General features: G+C 41.7%; 1 protein-coding gene across 1 annotated transcript in view; it reads right to left on the reverse strand.

The window, feature by feature from the left end:
* abca1b (ATP-binding cassette, sub-family A (ABC1), member 1B) overlaps positions 1 to 7,215 on the reverse strand; it is a 42,999-nt gene extending 35,784 nt beyond the window's left edge. Inside the window, exons 1-3 of the mRNA XM_080900719.1 lie at positions 7,099 to 7,215; positions 3,078 to 3,193; positions 1,938 to 2,031 (exon numbers count right to left, since the gene is read on the reverse strand). Of these exons, the coding sequence (XP_080756845.1) occupies positions 1,938 to 2,031; positions 3,078 to 3,193; positions 7,099 to 7,168 (280 nt within the window). The 5' untranslated portion in view covers positions 7,169 to 7,215. The remainder of the gene's footprint in view (positions 1 to 1,937; positions 2,032 to 3,077; positions 3,194 to 7,098) is intronic.
* Between the last annotated feature and the right edge of the window lie 11,937 nt (positions 7,216 to 19,152).

Below are 19,152 nucleotides of genomic sequence, written 5' to 3' on the forward strand. Positions count from 1 at the left end.
CTCTGACCACCACCAGTAGGCAAACATGGGGTTAGTTTCTTGCCCAAGGATATTTGGCATGCAGCCAGGATGCAGCCTGGGATCGAACCACCAACCTTCTGATTAGTGGCTGACCTGCTCTGCCACCTGAGCTACAGCCACCCCAGCTACAGACGTCGGGTGACGTCAGCTTTCGCTGAGCGGACGTGTCAGTCAATGCTCAAAGTAAATGAACAAACAGATGGGTGGAAACATAATTAAGTTGCTGACATGTGACTAATAAATGGAGTTACCAGCAGATGTTCAGTTTTTCTTCATTTTCACAGCGCTCGCCGGGCGAAAAGGCCTCGCATCACACAACCATTCGCTATAGGTTTAAAGTGGACCTTCGCTACTGAGTCACCGCTTCACGTCTTCATATTTTGCTTTCAAGGAGCAAAATCCAGTTTTTCTCTGGACATTTGCTGCTTTTTCACTCATTTTCAGTCCAGTTCTTATACCTGACCATTTTTAACCATTTAGCATTAACAAATGAATCACTCAAACATAAAAATTCGCCAAACTCAAGAGATGAATCGGTGTTGAATCTACACATAACAGAAAACTTAAAAAAGACCAATTTCCATCTGCAGTTCAGTCCAGCTTCGAACACCTTTGATTCAAACTTGAGATCGTTTCCATGTGGAAGTAACCTGGAAAATGTTTTCCTGCTTTCTCTCTCTGTGAGATCACCATAACTTCCTGTCTGAGTCAGCTTCTTCTCTCCAACTTCTCCATGTCCTTCGTCATATTTCCTTTCAGGCTTGGGAAGATGTTCAAAACATCTGATTTCAAACAGCTGATTTATTTATGCAACATCGAGGTCTACGCTGAGACGGAAAAAGAAGACGCTGAAGTGAGGTTTAACCCTTTCGTGCAGTTTAGCACTCCTATCAGAGCTTTTTGATTGTCGATGGATCACTGTGGCGATAAAGAGCAATAAAAAACAAGCTCCTCGTGATGAACAACACGGGGAGATTCATTTAGCACATGAAGCTTTAATTTGAAATCCTGCAGCAGTAAGCAATACTGCACTTCCTCCTGCTTCCAGGACCACTGTCAATCAATAACCTCGGGTAATGAGAAATCAATCAGTGTGAAACTGATATCAGATGTTCCTAAAGGTGCAAGGGTCTGAAGAGAGATGATAACCAGCACAAGATATTCCAGCACTCATCTGGCCGCCCCTGGACCCTCCAGGAACACCTGAAAACAGGACTCCAGCTGGACTGGGCTGGAATGTATGTGCCTACAGCCTGATCGCCCCCTGTGTGACCACCAATAACTGACACCCTCACTGCCACGCCGGAGGAGGAGACGGGGTCAGGGTGCACAAATTAAGGTAGTTCTATCCCCCCTCCATGATGATGCTGGGGTCAGAAACACGCCTATTGTGTGATTTATATAATGGTGCTGCACCTCACAGCAGGAATGTTCTAGATTTGAACCTTTGTGTTCATGTCTCTCACCTCCAGCGCGTATTTGCACCACCTGACTGGTGCTGGTCCAGTTCTGTTTTGGTTTGACAGTGTTTCTAGCAGAAGCTGTGCTCATTTTTTGTGCAAAGAAAATCACTTTCGTAGCTGAAAAACGAAGTCAACGTAGATGACGTCCAACATACGTCAAACACCGCCTGATGTTGTCACCACCATGTTTATGACATCATCATTTTTAGCCCGAAGCTCCGTGTGCTGGGTCAACCATGACAAGCATAAACTTCGCGTCACACCAAGATTTGTCTCCCAGATCAAACAGACACGATGCTGCAGGCTGATTGGATGAGGATGCTCTCCGACATCACTCTTCATCTCTTGAAACTTTGTGAAACTGGGGCAGCCGTTGCCTCAATGGATCGATCGGCTCAGGCTCTGAACCAGAGCGCCGTTTGATTAGCGTTTAAATAAAGGTTTTCAACTCACACTCATGCTGCTCGTAGGGAGGGTAGTTCAGCCGCACAGAGATGAGGATGAAGAAGATGAAGAGGGGCCAGACGATTTCCGCCAGGAGCTGGAGCTGAAACACACACAGACACACACTTTGACACGTAATCCAGCTAGAAACGGGAAACCATTAGAGAAACACAAAAAGAGTGCGTGCATGCGGTCTAAAAGCCTCCTGATTGGCTCCTTTTAAGCTTCACGTGTTTATTATCAGAAGTTATTCATAATTAATGAAAAGTCACTGATCGATCAGCAGCAGAGCACGGAGCCCAAACCAGGTTACTGATCAGGGTCGAGTGAAAATCCCCCCCAAAAAACAAAAAAACCCACATAACTCCAGAGAGGTGACCTTAAACCCCCATCACACTGACCGCTTTGTTTCTGTGGTCAAACATAAAACAAGTCAAACAGGTGGTCTATCCAGGTAACACAAACTGAACCAGTTAAAGTCAGCTTCATCTCAGTTTGCAAACATAAAAATGTAGAAAATAAAAGTATTTTTTGTATTTCCAGCTCCTCACATGATGCTTTGCATAAAAGCATCATTAAAAAAATGTTTCTCTCTGTTATCAGACATGTTATCAAACAATCAAGCGATTGATTTATCCAGAAACTGATCAGCTAAATAACATTTAATCTAAATTGCTATACAAGTAGTTCTTTCTCCGAGGACAGGCACACACTGATAACATATACAAACAACATGGCATTTATTCCACGCTTTTAGACTTTTCTTCTGTAACCATCTGTAAAAATCCCACAAACACTTTTTCCTTCAGCTAAAGATATCGGCTGTTTCAGGAACCACATGACTGATTAATAAATCCAACATGTCAGAGCAGAAGGTGCAGTTTCTTTAAGGACAGGAAGGTAAAGGCTCATAAAAGCAGCCTAATCGACTGTTTTGTCTAGCAATATATTTCGTTCAGTCCAACATTTAAGATTTTAAGGGTCTAAAGGTTATTTATGGACCAAGTGATTGACTGAATAATGCAGAAACTGAAAAACAAAAACCTTTAAAAAGACTTTTTATGGACCAAATGACACCCTGATGAATGAAAAGTGATGTAAAGGTTGACAGGCTAAGCCCTGATGTGTGTGCGTGTGTGTGTGACTGACCGTCTGTCGTCGTCTGTAGGTGAAGTTCTTCCACAGCAGCAGACCCAGCTGTGTAGTGACAGACATTCCTGCCGCCGTCGCTGCTCCGCCTGAATAATCGTCAGCAGCTGCTCGCTCTGCATTAAAGCACAAAACAACACTGAGCTCAAAGGTGCAGGGGTCAAAGGTCACATCAGATACTGAAGCTGCTGATCTCAGTCCAAGTTATCAGCTGAAACACAGTCAGCAACTGTCCCAGTGTTTCCCATCAGAGTCATCCTCACAGGGTTCCCTCTTCATTCTTAGCGAGAGCATTTGGAAATAAAACAGGAAATATTTCACAAAGTTAAACACAAATTAAAATCTCATCAAACATTTTTAAATTATCTGAGGATTTTAATCAGAGACCTGACATGTGTATTTTTTTAAGGTGATCGAATCCTGACCCAGGAACCTTTGGAGCAAACTGCACATCTGCCGTCACATCTTTACAAACACATCAAACTGAAATCAGAACTGTGGGCGTCTCCTGGATGATCTCAGGAGAACATCGCAACCCGTTTCAGATCCAGGTATCCTTCTGGAGTCAGGATTTCATCTCCTTAGAATTATTTATAGCGTAGGTGAATCTAAGAAAATCTCCTTTTTTACCCTCTCAGCTCTCTTGTTTTCCTCCCGGGTTTACTCCACCCTCTCATCCAGATTCGGTCACTTCTGGCTATGAATCCAACGTTCAGGATTTAAAAATACACACCTGAGGGTCTCTCACACCACAAACTCCAAACTAAGGTTCACGTTTTGGTTTCATGCACTCTGGTTTGCTTTAGCTTGAGTTTGTAATCATGCAACAGCACAAAAACAACTTCACCTCGCATACCTCCACCCTGCCATCATCACCTGCATGGGCTGGGTCTCGTTTTGAACCGTGATGACTACTGCCTTCTATTATGACTTTATTAAACAGAGAGCACATCCATCTTGTTGCCTGCCTGTAGGCGTTACTTTATCCCACTTTGTATAACATCAAACCATCATTCAGTAAAAACTTGATCCCTTCCTCGTATTTTGACTTTTTTTCAGGTCTGGATCTGCAAACAGCCTCCCACACACTAATTAGCAGAAAAGGTAGAGAACTCAAGGAAGGTCTAATACCGAGAAGCTGCAAATAAATATGTTTCTGCATCTTCAAACACATGCCAAGTGATTTTGTTTCTCTTTGCGAGTTTTTTGCCGTAACTGCAATTGGTCTGAAAGTCTGAACCAAGCAAAACACTCCTGCACGCTAATAACAATCTGAGCACCTGTGATTTAAATCCAGCGTGTAGGCACTCAAACGCCTCAAAGTGCACGTGAAAATCTACACCATAAAGCTTGAAACAAAAGCTTTATCTCTTCCTTTACTGCGGCATGAATACGCACTTAGATACGATATGCGGTGTTTAAGGTCAGACATTTCAATAAATAAGAGATGTCAACTAAAGCTCCAGTCAGCAATATTCACCCATGTGACGTCAGCCCCTGTTTCTGAGAACTTCTCGTGGGCCACTGGTGGTTTTCTTTACAAAAAAGCAGAACACGCACAATGTAGGGCAACACGCAGATGCAATGCTCTCTAGTTCTGTATTTTATTTTGTATTGATTTTAATCATTCACCTCCCACATACTGGTGTGGACACCGAGAGCTGCAGAGCCTAAGGATGTCCACGCCGAGCCCCACCCTCACCGTCTGATAACAAACTTCATGTCACCCTGCAGACTCTCAGATGCAGAAACAGTAAAACTTGATAAGAAAATAAGAAAGCGAGCTGGTTTTACACGTGCGCTACAATAACCTGAGAGTGAGCCACAGGTGTCGCTCTTTAACCTGCAGGTCTCGGGTTTAAAGTCTGGGTGGTGTGAGAGGTCATCATGCGTCCTGTCGCCGGGTTTAGGCAGCTCAGGTGTTACTTGTGGTGTTAATGAGATTCAGGACATGGTAACAGAACAGGACCCTAAGAAGGGGACCAGGAATTAGGGACTAGGTGACTCTCACAGTCTGTTTTAATGGGTAATAACCCTTACAGTCAAAAACGCCCAGAATCCATCCCTGTGTATAGCAGAAACCCCGACAATGACTTTTCTTCATCTTTAAATTTTTTTATTTGAATTATATTTCGAGGAAGATCCTTTTGAAGGAATTTTAGTTATTATTCACCTCTGGCTCTAGTGTGTCTTTATCCTGTCTTCCTCCCCTCACCGCCAACCGGTCGCAGCAAATGGATGCCCCTACCCAAGCCTGAAAAGGGAGTTTTTCGTTGCGTCTTGTCTCATCACAAAGCAGGCACTAAAGATGGAGTCTAAAACGAATCGATGTACGCTCTCTGGACATCTACCTGCTGCATCACCGCAGGGATCAGCTGGACGTCAACTGGGAGCTGCAGCTTTCAGGCATGATTAATCTGATCTGAGCAAACACATGTGAAGAGCTGCAGTGCATGCTTAAGAAGTGATGAGTGCTGAGCGTTTAAGCTGGAACTGATCTTCTCCTATCACCGCTGGCATTTATATTCATGCCTGTCACCTGTATGTTAGGATCACGTCTTTAATCTAAACTGCTGAGCTCGATTTCTTCTCTTTCTTTTGTGCCGTGCAAATTATCAGCTGTGTTGTTTAAGTTTCTTCCGTCCTTTGCCATCGGGGCAGCTCCTCAGGCACGTCTCTGAAATAAGACTTAGCGTTACTTATCCTGGGCGTAGTCTTTAGTTTTGAAAGTTACAACTAATCTGCCTTAATCTTTGAGCAAAGTCGAGAATAGTCTGAGCCGCCCGTGGTTTTAAATAAAGTTTTCACTGATCTGAAAGTAGTTTAAGCAGCAGTGGAGAGTTTAATCAGCACTGGCCTGACTGATCAATGTGATTGGGCAAAAAGGAAGGAGACCACATGGACACACACACACCTTTACTCACACTGATCAATGAGCTGCAGCTCCGCCTCTAACACACACACACACACACACTTGTTTCTTGTGGTGTGCCCATGATTAAATCAGAAGGTCAGAAACGGCCTACGGCACAACAGCTGCTTCATCTATAGAAAACTTTATCGATAAAGCTCGATCAGGTAAATCTGCAACTCCACATTTCACCTCTAAAACGCCACACTGTCATCGTCAAAGTCTGAACAAATCAATGCAGTTACTGATTAAGGGAAATGATTCGAATCCAATCATCAGTGATAACACTCCCAGACTGAGGATTTAATGTCTGTGGGTTCTAATAGACAGCGTGACACACACACACACACACACACACACACACACACACACACACACACACACACACACACACACGCACGCACTGAGGAAATATGACAATACTGCAGCCTGACTTGGCATCATCTACAACACATAAAAACTGAGCTTCTCTTCACAGACTTTCTAAAAGCAGATTCTGCTGCTGGTTTCAGCTCATCAGATTTTACTCCCCTGGGACTGTGAAGGAGGCTGTGTGGCGTAAAAAAAAAAAGCTGAGTAAATATGAACATTTCACACACACTCACATGTGGAGGTTCAGGAATAAACATTTCCGGGCAGATAAAACATGTCAGAAGCTTTGATCTGCAGTTCGATACCGCTTTAGGAGTTTGATTCATAAAACCTCAACTACGGCTGCTGCAGCGTCCCCAGCGGTACGATCACAAACTGCACATTCTGTTTCACAACTCGCTTTAAAACTTTATTAAAAATCCCCGCTAAATGTATTAAAATGCACTTTGAAAGCAAGAGTTTATTCTGTTTTTTAAAGAGTTTGACGTAAACCGGGTTCACACCCCGATGTCCTCCTCCTCTTTACTGTCTCACTTTTAGTTCTTTGGAGTTTATTTTGGAGCCTCTTCTATGCTTTTTATTCAGTCCGAGAACCTAAAGCGAACTTTTCCCTTTCCCCATGAGAAAAAAAAGGTGAAGCGTTTAAACCAAGTCCGCAGTTAAACCGGATTAAAGAGCAGAAGCAGAGGGGAGAACATGAAAGAGGGGGACAGGAGGAGAGAAGCGAAGTGATCTCACCTGTGTGGCTAGCAGTCAGTTGCTCGGTCCGGGACTCCCTGTCTTGTCCTCTGCCTTCACTCAGCAGCATCTGCTCCTCACGGAGCAGCAGCCGCCGGACAAAACTCACCGGAGTAAAGCCTCAATAGTCACAACACACTTCCGCCTAGCACCTTCAAAATAAAACCCGACCGCCATGGAGGAAATGAACTACAAGAATGTTCAAGGTTCTTTATTCGTCACATGCATAGTTATACAAGTATAACAAACAGTGAAATGAAACCTGACACGTTCCTCGACTTGTGCAAAAGGGGGGAGGAAGAACATTATATATAATATATACATTAAGTGAATGTGCAGCAGCAGCATGTAGCAAGCAGGTGAATTCTGTACATTAAGTGAATTAAATAAGAATAGACAATCTGAACATTTTACAAAATAGACAATATTTAAAATTAAAGGAATTCGAAATGTACATTGCGCCAGTGGGTTTAGAGTGTCTAGAAGAGAGTCCTGTCTCAGTCACTTATGGATGATGTGAGAGGGCATGTGTGTGTGTGTGTGGGGGGGGGGGGTGAGAGGGCGTGTGTGTGTGTGTGGGGGGGGGGGGGGGGGGTGAGAGGGCGTGTGTGTGTTTGGGGGGGGGGGGGGGGGGCTTGGGGATAGAAGCTCCTCTTGAGTCTCTCTGTCCTTGCCCGGATGCCAGGATGGGACGGGTCCTTCAGTATCTGCGCTGCTCTAGTCCGGCATCTCCTGTTGTAGGTGTCCTGAAGCGAGGGGAGAGCAATCCTGTAGCATCGCTCTGCTGTACGGATCACTCTCTGAAGAGCTGTTTGGTCCTTTACACAGCTGTTCTCAAACCAGGATGTGATGTTCTGTGTGAGGATGCTCTCCACAGCACCTGTATAGAAAATCCTGAGGATCTTTGGAGAGACCCTGAACTTCCTCAGTTGTCGTAGGTGATACAGGCGCTGCCTAGCCTTTTTGGTCTGGACCTGAATGTGGGCAGCCCATGTCAGGTCTGAGGAGATGTGGACACCGAGATACTTGAAGGACTGCACCCTCTCCACTGGAGCTCCATTGATGATAATGGGCTTGTAGTCTCTGTGCTGACCCCTTCTGAAGTCCACCACCAGCTCCTTGGTCTTGCTGACGTTCAGCTGGAGGTGGTTGTCCTGGCACCACGATGCCAGATTCTTCACTTCATCCATGTAGGCCGCCTCATCGTTGTTGGAGATGGCACCCAACACCACTGTCGTCAGCAAACTTCACAATGGTGTTGGAGCCGTGGGTGGCCACACAGTCTGAAGTGTAGAGGGAGTAGAGCAGTGGCGAGAGGACACATCCCTGTGCTGCTCCTGTGTTGATGGTGATGCTGTTAGAGACGCATCTACCCACCCTCACCACCTGAGTTCTGCCAGTGAGGAAGTCCAACACCCGTACTGGTGGAAGTTTTACAAACCGGTGTGTGATTTTGTACTTGTTTATGTTTTGGAAATAATTAATGAAAAATTTATTCAACCAGGATAACAACACAAAACACAAAACAAGCAAATGTCAAAGCTGAGCAACCCTAAAACAACAGAAAAGTCCGTGAAAGCAGTCATTGATGTAATTGCCTCCAGATCTAATCAAAGCAAATCTACTTAAATTCATCTACATAGACCGGATCTTTCAGGTTTATTGATTTTTGCTGCTGACTTCAGGTGGAGGGTAGTGAGCATGTCAGTGCTCTTTATCCAGCTGCACTACACTCTAAAGAGCACATTTTAAGGGTGCCTTTTTAAAATATTTATCTTATCACATTCTATTTTTAGATAATATAGTTTAAATATTGTATATTGTGTATCATATTTTATATAATATTTAACATATTTATTCTTTAAAAGTGACAATTCATTCGTGTATTTTAAAGTGAAACAATATTTATATTTCAATTTCATTTCTGCTTTTTACCAGAGATATTTTGTGGGGGTTTTTACCCTGTCATAAGGAACTAATAAAATTAATTAAATAATACATTTTTAGTGTGGACCAATAGATAAAAAGCTAACAAATAGGCTACCTGATTTAAATTTATGAAATATAATACCTTTATTTTATTTTATAAGATTTTATGCAATCTTATTAATTAAGGAAAAAAAATAAGACTCTTGATATTGTATGACTGCAGTACAATTATAAGTTAGGTAAATTGGTAACAACCGGTCAAGTACAGGCAAAGAATAAAAATAAAAGACAGAAACAACCAAAATATAAAAACTTTAGTATTATAAAATAACTTTCTATTAGTTCTGTGTGTATTTTGTTCAAGAAGTGCTTTTGTTTTAACGGGTCCGATGAAAATTTAAAAATTTAAAGTTAAACCTGTTAAAAAGCATGAAAAGAAAATCGTTTTTATATCGCTTTTGTATTTTATATTGCTTTTATATGCTTTTATTGTGGTATCAACGCTTCCGGTCATTCTGAGAGTCCATTGATGGAGCGCTCACTTTGCGGGGTTTCTATCGGTCACCAGCAGCTGGATTCACTGTTTCACAATAAAAGACGGCCCAGCTGATATTTCACAATAAGAGAGTTTCCGCTGTGATTCATGTGAAATGAGAACACTGAAGACGCAACGTACTAGATCTTTATTTATTTAGTGATCTTTAACCTGACATACACATTGCTTACTCCATTTTGTAGTTTCTTTATTTTGTTATCTTGTTTGTTTGTTTTTTAAGTCTGGAACTGTGTGAATGTATTCACTGATTAGAGCTCACTGATTGCTGAAACATTTATTCTGTTACTAAGTTGATGTTAGTTTTACTGACCCAGCCTTCACTGAAGTACCTAAGGGGTATTTAGAATTTTAATTCATTACACGTTAATGTGGTTTGCCCTTTTAATGTATTTTAAGTTGCTTGCCCATTTTACTTGGTATTTATTTTGTTTTACTACATTTTACACTAAGTAGTGATAAGGTGGTGATCCATGGAGGGTGTCTGGCCTCTCTGGGAGAGATGAGGAGGAAGGTAGGGGGTTGGTCATATTGGAGAAACTCAGAGCAGAACTGCTAGTCCTCGACAACAAAGGGAGCCAGCTGAGGTGGTCCAAGGACCTGACTAGACACATTAAATTGATGGATGACTCACTGGTAGGACGTACTCAGAAAATAAAATGAATCTCAGACAATAAAAGAAATCCTGATATTCTCACGCAGGAGTCTAGATTTCTTTAGATAATTCAGGAAAATGTTTATTTTTAACTTTATGGTTTCTATTAATCAAAAATGAAACTCAACTTATCAAGATTCTGCTGATGCACTGTTGGATGGTGAAAGATATACTCTTCCTCAATTCCTGTGAGTACATCTTTGACCATCTTATAATGCTGTGATTGCAACCATTCCCCAACTCTCTGTGAATGGTACTTAAATGTTTGCAAATGTATTGTTTATAAGTTTGGACAAGCCTGCTGAGACCGAAGAAGTTACCTGGATGACACATTTCTCCCACAGAATCAACTTTTTGTGATTTGATTTTCTTACCTGGGTGATTAACAATGAATCAGAATGTTCCAAATACTAAACCACAAACTAGTAAAACACTCACACACACTGTATGACTTTTGTATAAGTAGGTGAGAGTGGAGCCATTTCATTGGTGTTTGTACAGTGACATCACAGCTTGATTGCTGACCCAGAGGCCTGGCTCCAGATGATCACACAGCTGGATACATGCGATATAATCATGCATCTGAGCTGTTGTGCCACAGAAACACAATCCCTTCAACTGTCACCCTAAAAATCTTCTGCCGTATACACTCAGTGTTCACACAGACCTGTCACAGAGAAAGAGCTGCCCCTCAGAGTTATTATTTTTGAAAAATCTCTTTAATGTACAGAGAATTTAAAAAACTTTAGCATCTATTAGGTATTTGGCACTAATATTCACTGATATGATGATGTACAGACTTTACTGACTTTAATAAAAGCGGACATTGTCCCTCAGGACTTCCAGACAATACTTGGCACAGATATACTATACAGGTATACTATGCCGGCCACTCGGCATTTTCAGGAGCTTCCTTGTCTTGATGTCAGTGGCTTCTATCTCCTCCTTTGAGCAGCTTATTATTCCAGCAAGGTACCTGATCACCGGTAGGGTGTAGGTTTTGATTGCCCTGATCTTGTTCTTCCCATTCAGCTGACTTTTCAGGACTTGCCTGACCCTCTGCAGGTATTTTGTGGTTGCAGCTTTCCTTGCCTATTCATGGTTTCCATTTGCTTGTGGGATTCCAAGGTGCTTGTAGCTGTCCCTGATATTGCTGATACTGCCTTCTGGTAGTGCGATGCCCTCAGGTCTGACTACCTTAACTCTATTGGTTACCATCCGACTACACTTCTTCAGTCCGAATGACATTCCAGTCTCATTGCTGTATATCCTTGTGGTGTGGATTAGCGAATTGAGGTCTCGTTCACTCCTCGCATACAGCTTGGTGTCATCCATGTAGAGGAGGTGGCTGATGCTGAATTCCATCTGTATCTGGTGTCACGGACTCAAGCTCCGGGGACTCGGGGTCCGTGAGCAGCGTGGACTACTGTTATAATTATTGCTGTTATTTTGTGATGTGTGTGTTGTCTGCACTGCTGCTGTTCTTGTGATTCCCCATCCTTGTATGTATAGGCAAGTGGGTGTGTCTGTGAATGTGGCTGAGTACTGGGTTTCAGGTAGGCCTGGTGGGCGTATCCTGTCTAGAGGATGGCCACACCTGAAGCAGATGATCACAAACCCTGAAGCTAATGAAGTGTCGTTGGAGAGCTTCTTAAGGCTGTGGCTGAGCGCTCCTCGGCATGGGATTGTTGTGTGAGACTCCACGTTAGTGTCGATAAATGTCAAGTTCAGCGAGTGCATGCCTGCGGTAGTCGAGTGTCCTGACAAGTTGCCTCTTTGTTATTTTCTCCAGGAAGGTGCAGGGAAGACAAGAGCAGCGAGCACGGGGTGTGGGGACACACAGGAGCGGAAGAGCACGGACTTGTGGGTGAAGACACGACACGGAAGTCAAGGGGAAAACACGGGGATCTATTCTGTGAACTATTTGCACCACTGTAAATAAACGCACTACCTTCATCATTAAGTCCTGCATCTTGGGTCCTCATTCCTCTCATCCCCACGGTCTGCCACACAGACCGTAACATCTGGTATCCATAGCCAGTCTTTTCAATAATCTCATTGAGGGGTTCTGGCCTATGTAGAAGAGCAGTGGGCACAGGACATCTCCTTGGTAGATTCCGCAGTTAATGGTGATTTTTGCTATTTGCTTGAAGTTAGCCTCTAGTGTTGTTTTCCACATTCCCGCTGAGTTCTGTTTTGGGTGCTTAACTACATGTTATTAGGATACACTCATGTGAAAAAGAAAGTTTTCACTGGAAAGAGTAGAGTCCTGTGAAAATTGTATGTACATTTGTGTTTCTTTCAGTACCTCCTTTGTTTCTGTGTTTATACCTTGGTCCCTTCTGTTTCCTGGTCTCTTTCATCTCAGGTATTAGTAGTTATGTTCTATTGTTTGGCTATTTCCTGTTTTATTTTAAAGTTATTCCCTGATTGTGTTCACCTATATGTTCAGTTAAATAACTGAACTAATATAAAGACATTCATACAGATATTTTTTGTGTTCTCATTTTTGCTTAGCTTTTATCCATTCAATAATATTTTTTAAATGTATTTTCCTCTAAGCTGCTCTATTTGACATCCCTTTTATGAGATTTTCATGATTTTTCCTTTGCACCACCCATTCTGTGTTGTCACTGTGTATTCTGCATATTTTTCTGTATACTTGTTGTCTGGAAAGCACCTTGAGTAAACTCCTGATTGTTTCTAAGTGTGCAACAGAAATAAATGACCTGAATTCAAGTCTGGGCCACAGAAGACCACTGCTGTACCTGAGCTCTTTTGTGGGTAATTACAAAAGGGTACTTATCACCATGACAGCACAGCTGCACAAATGACAACCAGCTGTGAGAGTTTACTTCCAGCTGCTGCCCCCAGGAAGCATTAAAAGATGTTTGTTTGAACTTTAGCAGACATTAAAGCACACTTTTAATAGATTTTAGCTGACATAAGATTTCAGAAAGCCTGTAATAATCTGGTTGTCTATAACTGTGAAATAAAGTAAAAGCTTGGAAAGTTTAAATTTGTTGTCTTGTTGCGTTTTTCCCGACGATGATGAAGCATCTGCTGTGTCACACTGCCCTCTGCTGCACCAGAGTGAAACTGCACCCATCACATCAGTTATAAATACGCAAGGTTTCTTTGTTGAACATGTTGGATGATCCTGTTAATAAACTTCTGTTCAATTCAGTAAAAGTTTATTTATACAGTACCAAATCACAACAGCAGTTGCCGCAATGTGCTTTCTATTTTAAGGTAAAGACCCTATAGTAATACAAAGACAACAGAGAAAAACACAACAATCATGTCCCCATATAAGCAAGCACTTTGGTGAAAGTGGGAAGGAAAAACTCCCTTTCAATAGGAAAAAGCCTCAAGCAGAACCAATCTCAGGGAAGGGCGGCCATCTGCTCCCCGACTGGTAGGGGTTAAGGGAGGATGCTGTGGAAGAGAGCCAGAGATTAATAATAAGTAATGATTAAATGCAGAGAGGTGTATAAACACATATGAGTGAAGAAGAAACACTCAGTGGATCATGGGAATCCATCAGCAGTCTACACCTATTGCAGCATAACTAAGGGAGGATTCAGGGTCACCTGACCCAGCACTAACTATATGCTTTAGCAAAAAGGAAAATTTGAAGCCTAATCTTGAAAGTAGTGTCTGTTTCCTGAATCCAAACCGGAAGCTGGTTCCATAGAAGAGGGGCCTGAAAACCGAAGGTTCTCCCTCCCATTCTACTTTTAAACACTGTACTGTTTCTGTACTGTGATGAGCTTTGAAACCCAACTGAAACTCTTCAAATAAGCACTATAACAACAACATTTAATAACAGTGCTAATCTTATGGATAAATATCAAGTCTAGCCAATACCAAGAACTATTATTATTTCCCTACTCAAGAAATTTTATACAATTTCTTGTTTAATAAAGCTGCAGCCTGTGCAGACTTAATTCCAGACTGTTAAGCATGCCTCATGGACATGCTCATGGACCTCATGGAACTCAAACAGCAATCAAATGATTACTTTTTTATTTTTTTTATTTTTTGTTTTTTTGTATTCTGAATTACATTTACCAATAAAGTGTGAAAGTCTGAAATAAAAACAACAAAACAATAAATCACTTACAAACAAAAAGTCTTCCTCATACCACTCTTGGATATTCGTTTCCCAACAGCTGTAATAACATTTTTAGTGCTTAAAAATGAAAAGAAAGCATCATTTTTCAAATCCAGAATTTCAATCTGCTGAAACTTTACAAAGGTACAACGCTCAGTGTCTCTGTGGTTTAATAAGATCAGCCATTCTCTCTGAGGCAATACCCAAGTGTTCTCAAGCAAGTGGCAAAAAGCTCATTATGATCCCTGTCTCGTGATATCCATCCCTCCATCCATCCATCTTCTTCCACTCTGGGGCCAGGTCGCGGGGCAGCAGCCTAAGCAGAGAAGCCCAGACTTCCCTCTCCCCGTCCACCTCCTCCAGCTTGTCCAGGGCCAGCTGAGAGATATAATCTCTCCAGCTTGTCCCAGGCCAACCCTGGGTCCCCCTCCCTGATTCTATATGATTCAATATGTATTAACTAATGGAGTTTTTTCCCTTTTGTTTATTTATTGTTATTTTCTTTCTTTGTTTGATTTTGAAAGTAAAACCAGAATAAATGTAAATGAAATGCAAACATGGCCTATTAGCAGCTCTTTTATTCTGCTTGGATTTGTGACTAAGGTTGTTTCACCTTGTCAGACCATGTTATTCCTCCTTTCCCTTGATAAATGCATTAAACACAGAAGTGGCTGAACACTGCTGTGTCTCCATCAGAGTCGGACTGGACACCGGCAGCTAGCACATTGGAAACATTATGGATGAACCCGTGTCTAACTTCACAGGAGCTTTGGTTGGTGTAAAAAGATCAATCAACTCGACACAACTCAAATCCTCCAAACAGACCCAAGAAGTCAAAGGGCACCTCATTATGTCAGTCTGTTTGTTTTAGAAAAGATAACGAAGGAAACGCCATCTCTAATAAAAGTTTTACATTGTCTACTTTTTCCATTTCCAATAACACAATCTTTTTTTCGTTTTGAAATCAGAGACCAAAAATTGCACAGAGTTGAATATTTATAGTGTTTCTTTGTGAACATTTTACACAAGTATGTCATCTTTGCAAGAGTTGCTTTGTTTCAAACTAATTCGTAATTTATTTTGTAATCTTTGGTTCTTCTGTATTCCTGCCATCTCAGTGTTAAGGGAGGCAGACTAAGAAAGGGAGCAAACCTTTATTGCCCCAGCTCCATCACCATCACCTGCTCGCAATCTGTTAAGAACTCTCCAGTATATAAACTCCTCTGTGTGTCTTTGGTCCTTTGCAGTGTTTTCTTGTTCTCACCAGTTAAGCCTTCCAGAAATTTCTTTGGTCTTGTTTGTTTCCTTCCTCGTGTTTCTGCCCGTCTTTGGATTTTTGCCTCTTCCTGACAGATTTGTTTGGTCACGATTGCTTCCTGCCTGATTCAAATGTGATTTTGAGAGAAGTTAAATATTTCTGCTGAACATTGCTGCCTGTGAACTCTTTAAATGAACACACACAGTCATGACGCCCTCTGAAGGAATGGAAACATGACTGTGTGCGTTAATTTGAGACTTTAATGAATCTTAATAAAACTTCATGATTTATGTATGTATATGAGGTTCAACTGCTTTACGTGCCCGAAATGTGACCGCGTGAAAAGTTTAATCTCCCATAACAAGAAGAACGCAGGAAAACACATGCCCACACCCCCCCCAGTGTTCAGCCTGGTACAACAGTAAACAATAAGACAAAAGCTCTCTGTCCTCTGCAGCCTGATCAGACCTACATCACTGCCGTCCTCAGTCTGACAGCAGCACCAGGACTCTGCGGAACCCTCCGGGACCCTCCAGGACTCCCACAGGAATATGGACCCCAAGCGCCTCTCCTCAAGCTCTCAGCAACAGGTTCGGCTCAGGCAAAAGGTAAAAGATCTGCTGCTCTTCACACAGCAAACGTGATTATTTTACATGAACACACACACTCAAAAAAAAAAAAAGCAACGCAAAAATGAACAAAACAATAAAAAAGTGGGTTTGGTTTCACTCAATGACTCAGCGAGAATCTGATTATTATTTACAGGAAAATTAGTGGGAGAAAAAAGTAAACTTACCTCCAAAGTACTACAAAAAATACAACAACAGTATGATAACAAAGCACTGACTGGACAATGAATACAGGAGTTTCTAAACTGACTGCAGTACCTTTATTGAGGAGTTAAAGTGCAATTTGGAAGGTGAGGGAACCCTTACACTTTGTTTCATGAGCTTTGTGTACAGGCTGTGATTTGCTAACCCTGCTGCTACTCCAATATTCACCGTCCTTTGTGGAGAATTAAACTTAACAAGATGAAAGCAGAGAGCTTCATGGCTCAACAATACAAAGCAAGTTTTTTTTTTTTTAAAAAGCACTTTAACCCCTGATTTTAATCATCAGAAACAATTTGTTGTTGAGGGATGACCTGAGGAGGTAGGGAAGCTTTCACTGCAGCAAATGTATGAGTAAAATGCAGCAAAAGAAAACAACTGCATTTAAACACAGTGTGGAAATTGACTTATTTCAGCCTATGAGGGGCTACAGGAAGTTAGCAGAGTGAGTGCAGCTTTAAAGACAAATACAAAAGTGAAGGAAACTTTGCAAAATCAGTGTAACACTGAATGAAAATCAGCATCCTCACTGTCTCACACTTACAGTCACATCAGCACTAAAACAGTTTAAGGAGGGGCACACAGCCTCCTGCAGAAGCTGCTGTCATGAAGACGAAATCCCTTACTTCATGGCAATCAGAGAGAGTACGAAATAAACTTTCGTTTTTAGTCTTTGGGCGGGATGCCATGACAGCCTATAAAAATGCTAAAAAAGGTGATCACAGCTGAAGGCACGCCCACGTTAACAGATGGTTTAATGAATGCCTCAAAGGAAAAACTGAGAATTTCTTTAAACATTCAGATCAGATTTCAACTGAAGGAAAATCCTCCTTTAAATTTATACCAGCAGTAGCAGGTCAGCTTTCAGATAAAAGTTCAAACACTCAAGCTTGACATGATGAAAGTTGAATCTACAGTTTAGCTGTGGTTGTATAGAAGTGACACAAACTTGAAGAAGTCCTTTCTCAGAAATCTAATATCTAGTGTGAGAATGTGGTGTGTGAAGAATTCAAAAGCAGGACACAATCAGACCAAAAGTGAGTCATTTATTTGGCTGTTTGAACAAAAGGTAAACAAAAACCAGAAAGAAACCAGCATCCACAACGGGCACAAGGAGCAAAAAAATTAACTTGAGGAATACAGGAGCACAAAGGAAGACAAGGTTGCAGGACACAGCACAGGTGAAAGCAGTTAATAGCAAATGAGAATAAGGGAAATGATTGTGTTAGTGCAGAATACAAATAGTACAGCCTGCAATAAATAAACAATATAGTTACAGTAAAAGTGCCACAGGTGCATAGTATGATGTGCAAACTTTATGTACACAATAGTGATTAAAACAAACAAATAAAATACAAACATTAAATTAGGTTAAGTTAGACAAGTTAAACAACATGGCTCTGTCTGTATTTATAACAGTTCCATCCTTTCTTAATCTATGACAGATACTCTAAAATATTTTGACATCATGTATTATGATTTTCAGTCATTTTATGAAAAAAAAACCCCAAACAAACCCGCAGTTCTGCCATCATAGTTTTCTCAGAAGGGACGGTATGCCTGAAACTGCACCTGGCTCTGAAAGCTACCAACTGTTCATCCTCACAGAGCTCAGAACCAGGGAGACAGGCCCAGCTACAAACATTGTTCAAATATTCCTGAAAGGTTTGTTCACCATCTGCTCTGGCTGCTCGATTGTCAAACTGCACGTACTTCAGGATATCTTCGAGTCTTCTTCTAGATCTGTCTCTTCGAAATATCAGAGTGTAGCTATTAGAAGTCAAAAATCAGAACAAATCCTGTATAGTGCTAAAGATATTTCCACACAACTTTCTGTTTCCCTTTCCTTTCCTTTCCACACCAATGGAACAGTTTCTATTAATAGCTATGAAAAGTTGTTAAAGTAGAATTATGACTAATTCATGGTAGGAAACATTTCTATAATTGAAAATACCGCAGCAGCTGCATGGCTTCATAAATGAGCCAACATAGTCTCTTGGAGGTATATGAACGTAGTGATGCAAAGTTCAAACGCCAGCCTTTTTTCTTTCTTAGCTATGACAGTGATGTGTCCAGCATGTGGAAGAAAGCGCATGTTGCTGTAGGATGGTGTGTTGTGTATGTGGTGACTGGTGGAGAATGTCAACAGTGCACTGAGTGTTCGCATGGACGTGAAACAAAGATGTCACTTCTTTAAATGTTGCAGGAGCTCTGTGTGGCAGTCTGTCGGTGGAGGTCAGAGGTCAAACTGCTTTCTTTAAAAGCTTTATCAAAATCAGCAGGTTTACAGTGACAGACACAGTGGCTTTCTTCAGCATCAACAGCAAATGCACACTGAGGAAGAGGAGGGAAATGAAAGTACATAAATACATACATGCAGGGGAGCTGACAACACCAGAGCAGCTTCTTCTGCAGCACAGGTCAAACTTATCATCCCGACAGTGAAAACATCAAAAGGATAAACAGTATTTGTAAGTGAGGAAGTTTACTGAAAATTAATCTTCAGCTCCTCTTATTTTGGTTGCCACAGATGATCATTTGCCTCCACCTCCACAACAACCCTCTGTATGTCCTCCTTCACTATATCCATGAACCTCCTCTAACGTCTTTCTTTTTCCTCCTGCCAGCCAGCTCCACCTTCATCATCATTTGTCCAGTACATTCACTCTCCCTCCTCTGCACATGTGCAAATCATCTCAGCCTCACGTTTCT

This window comes from Rhamphochromis sp. 'chilingali' (assembly GCF_963969265.1).
Source record: "Rhamphochromis sp. 'chilingali' genome assembly, chromosome: 13".
Taxonomy (NCBI): Eukaryota; Metazoa; Chordata; class Actinopteri; order Cichliformes; family Cichlidae; genus Rhamphochromis; species Rhamphochromis sp. 'chilingali'.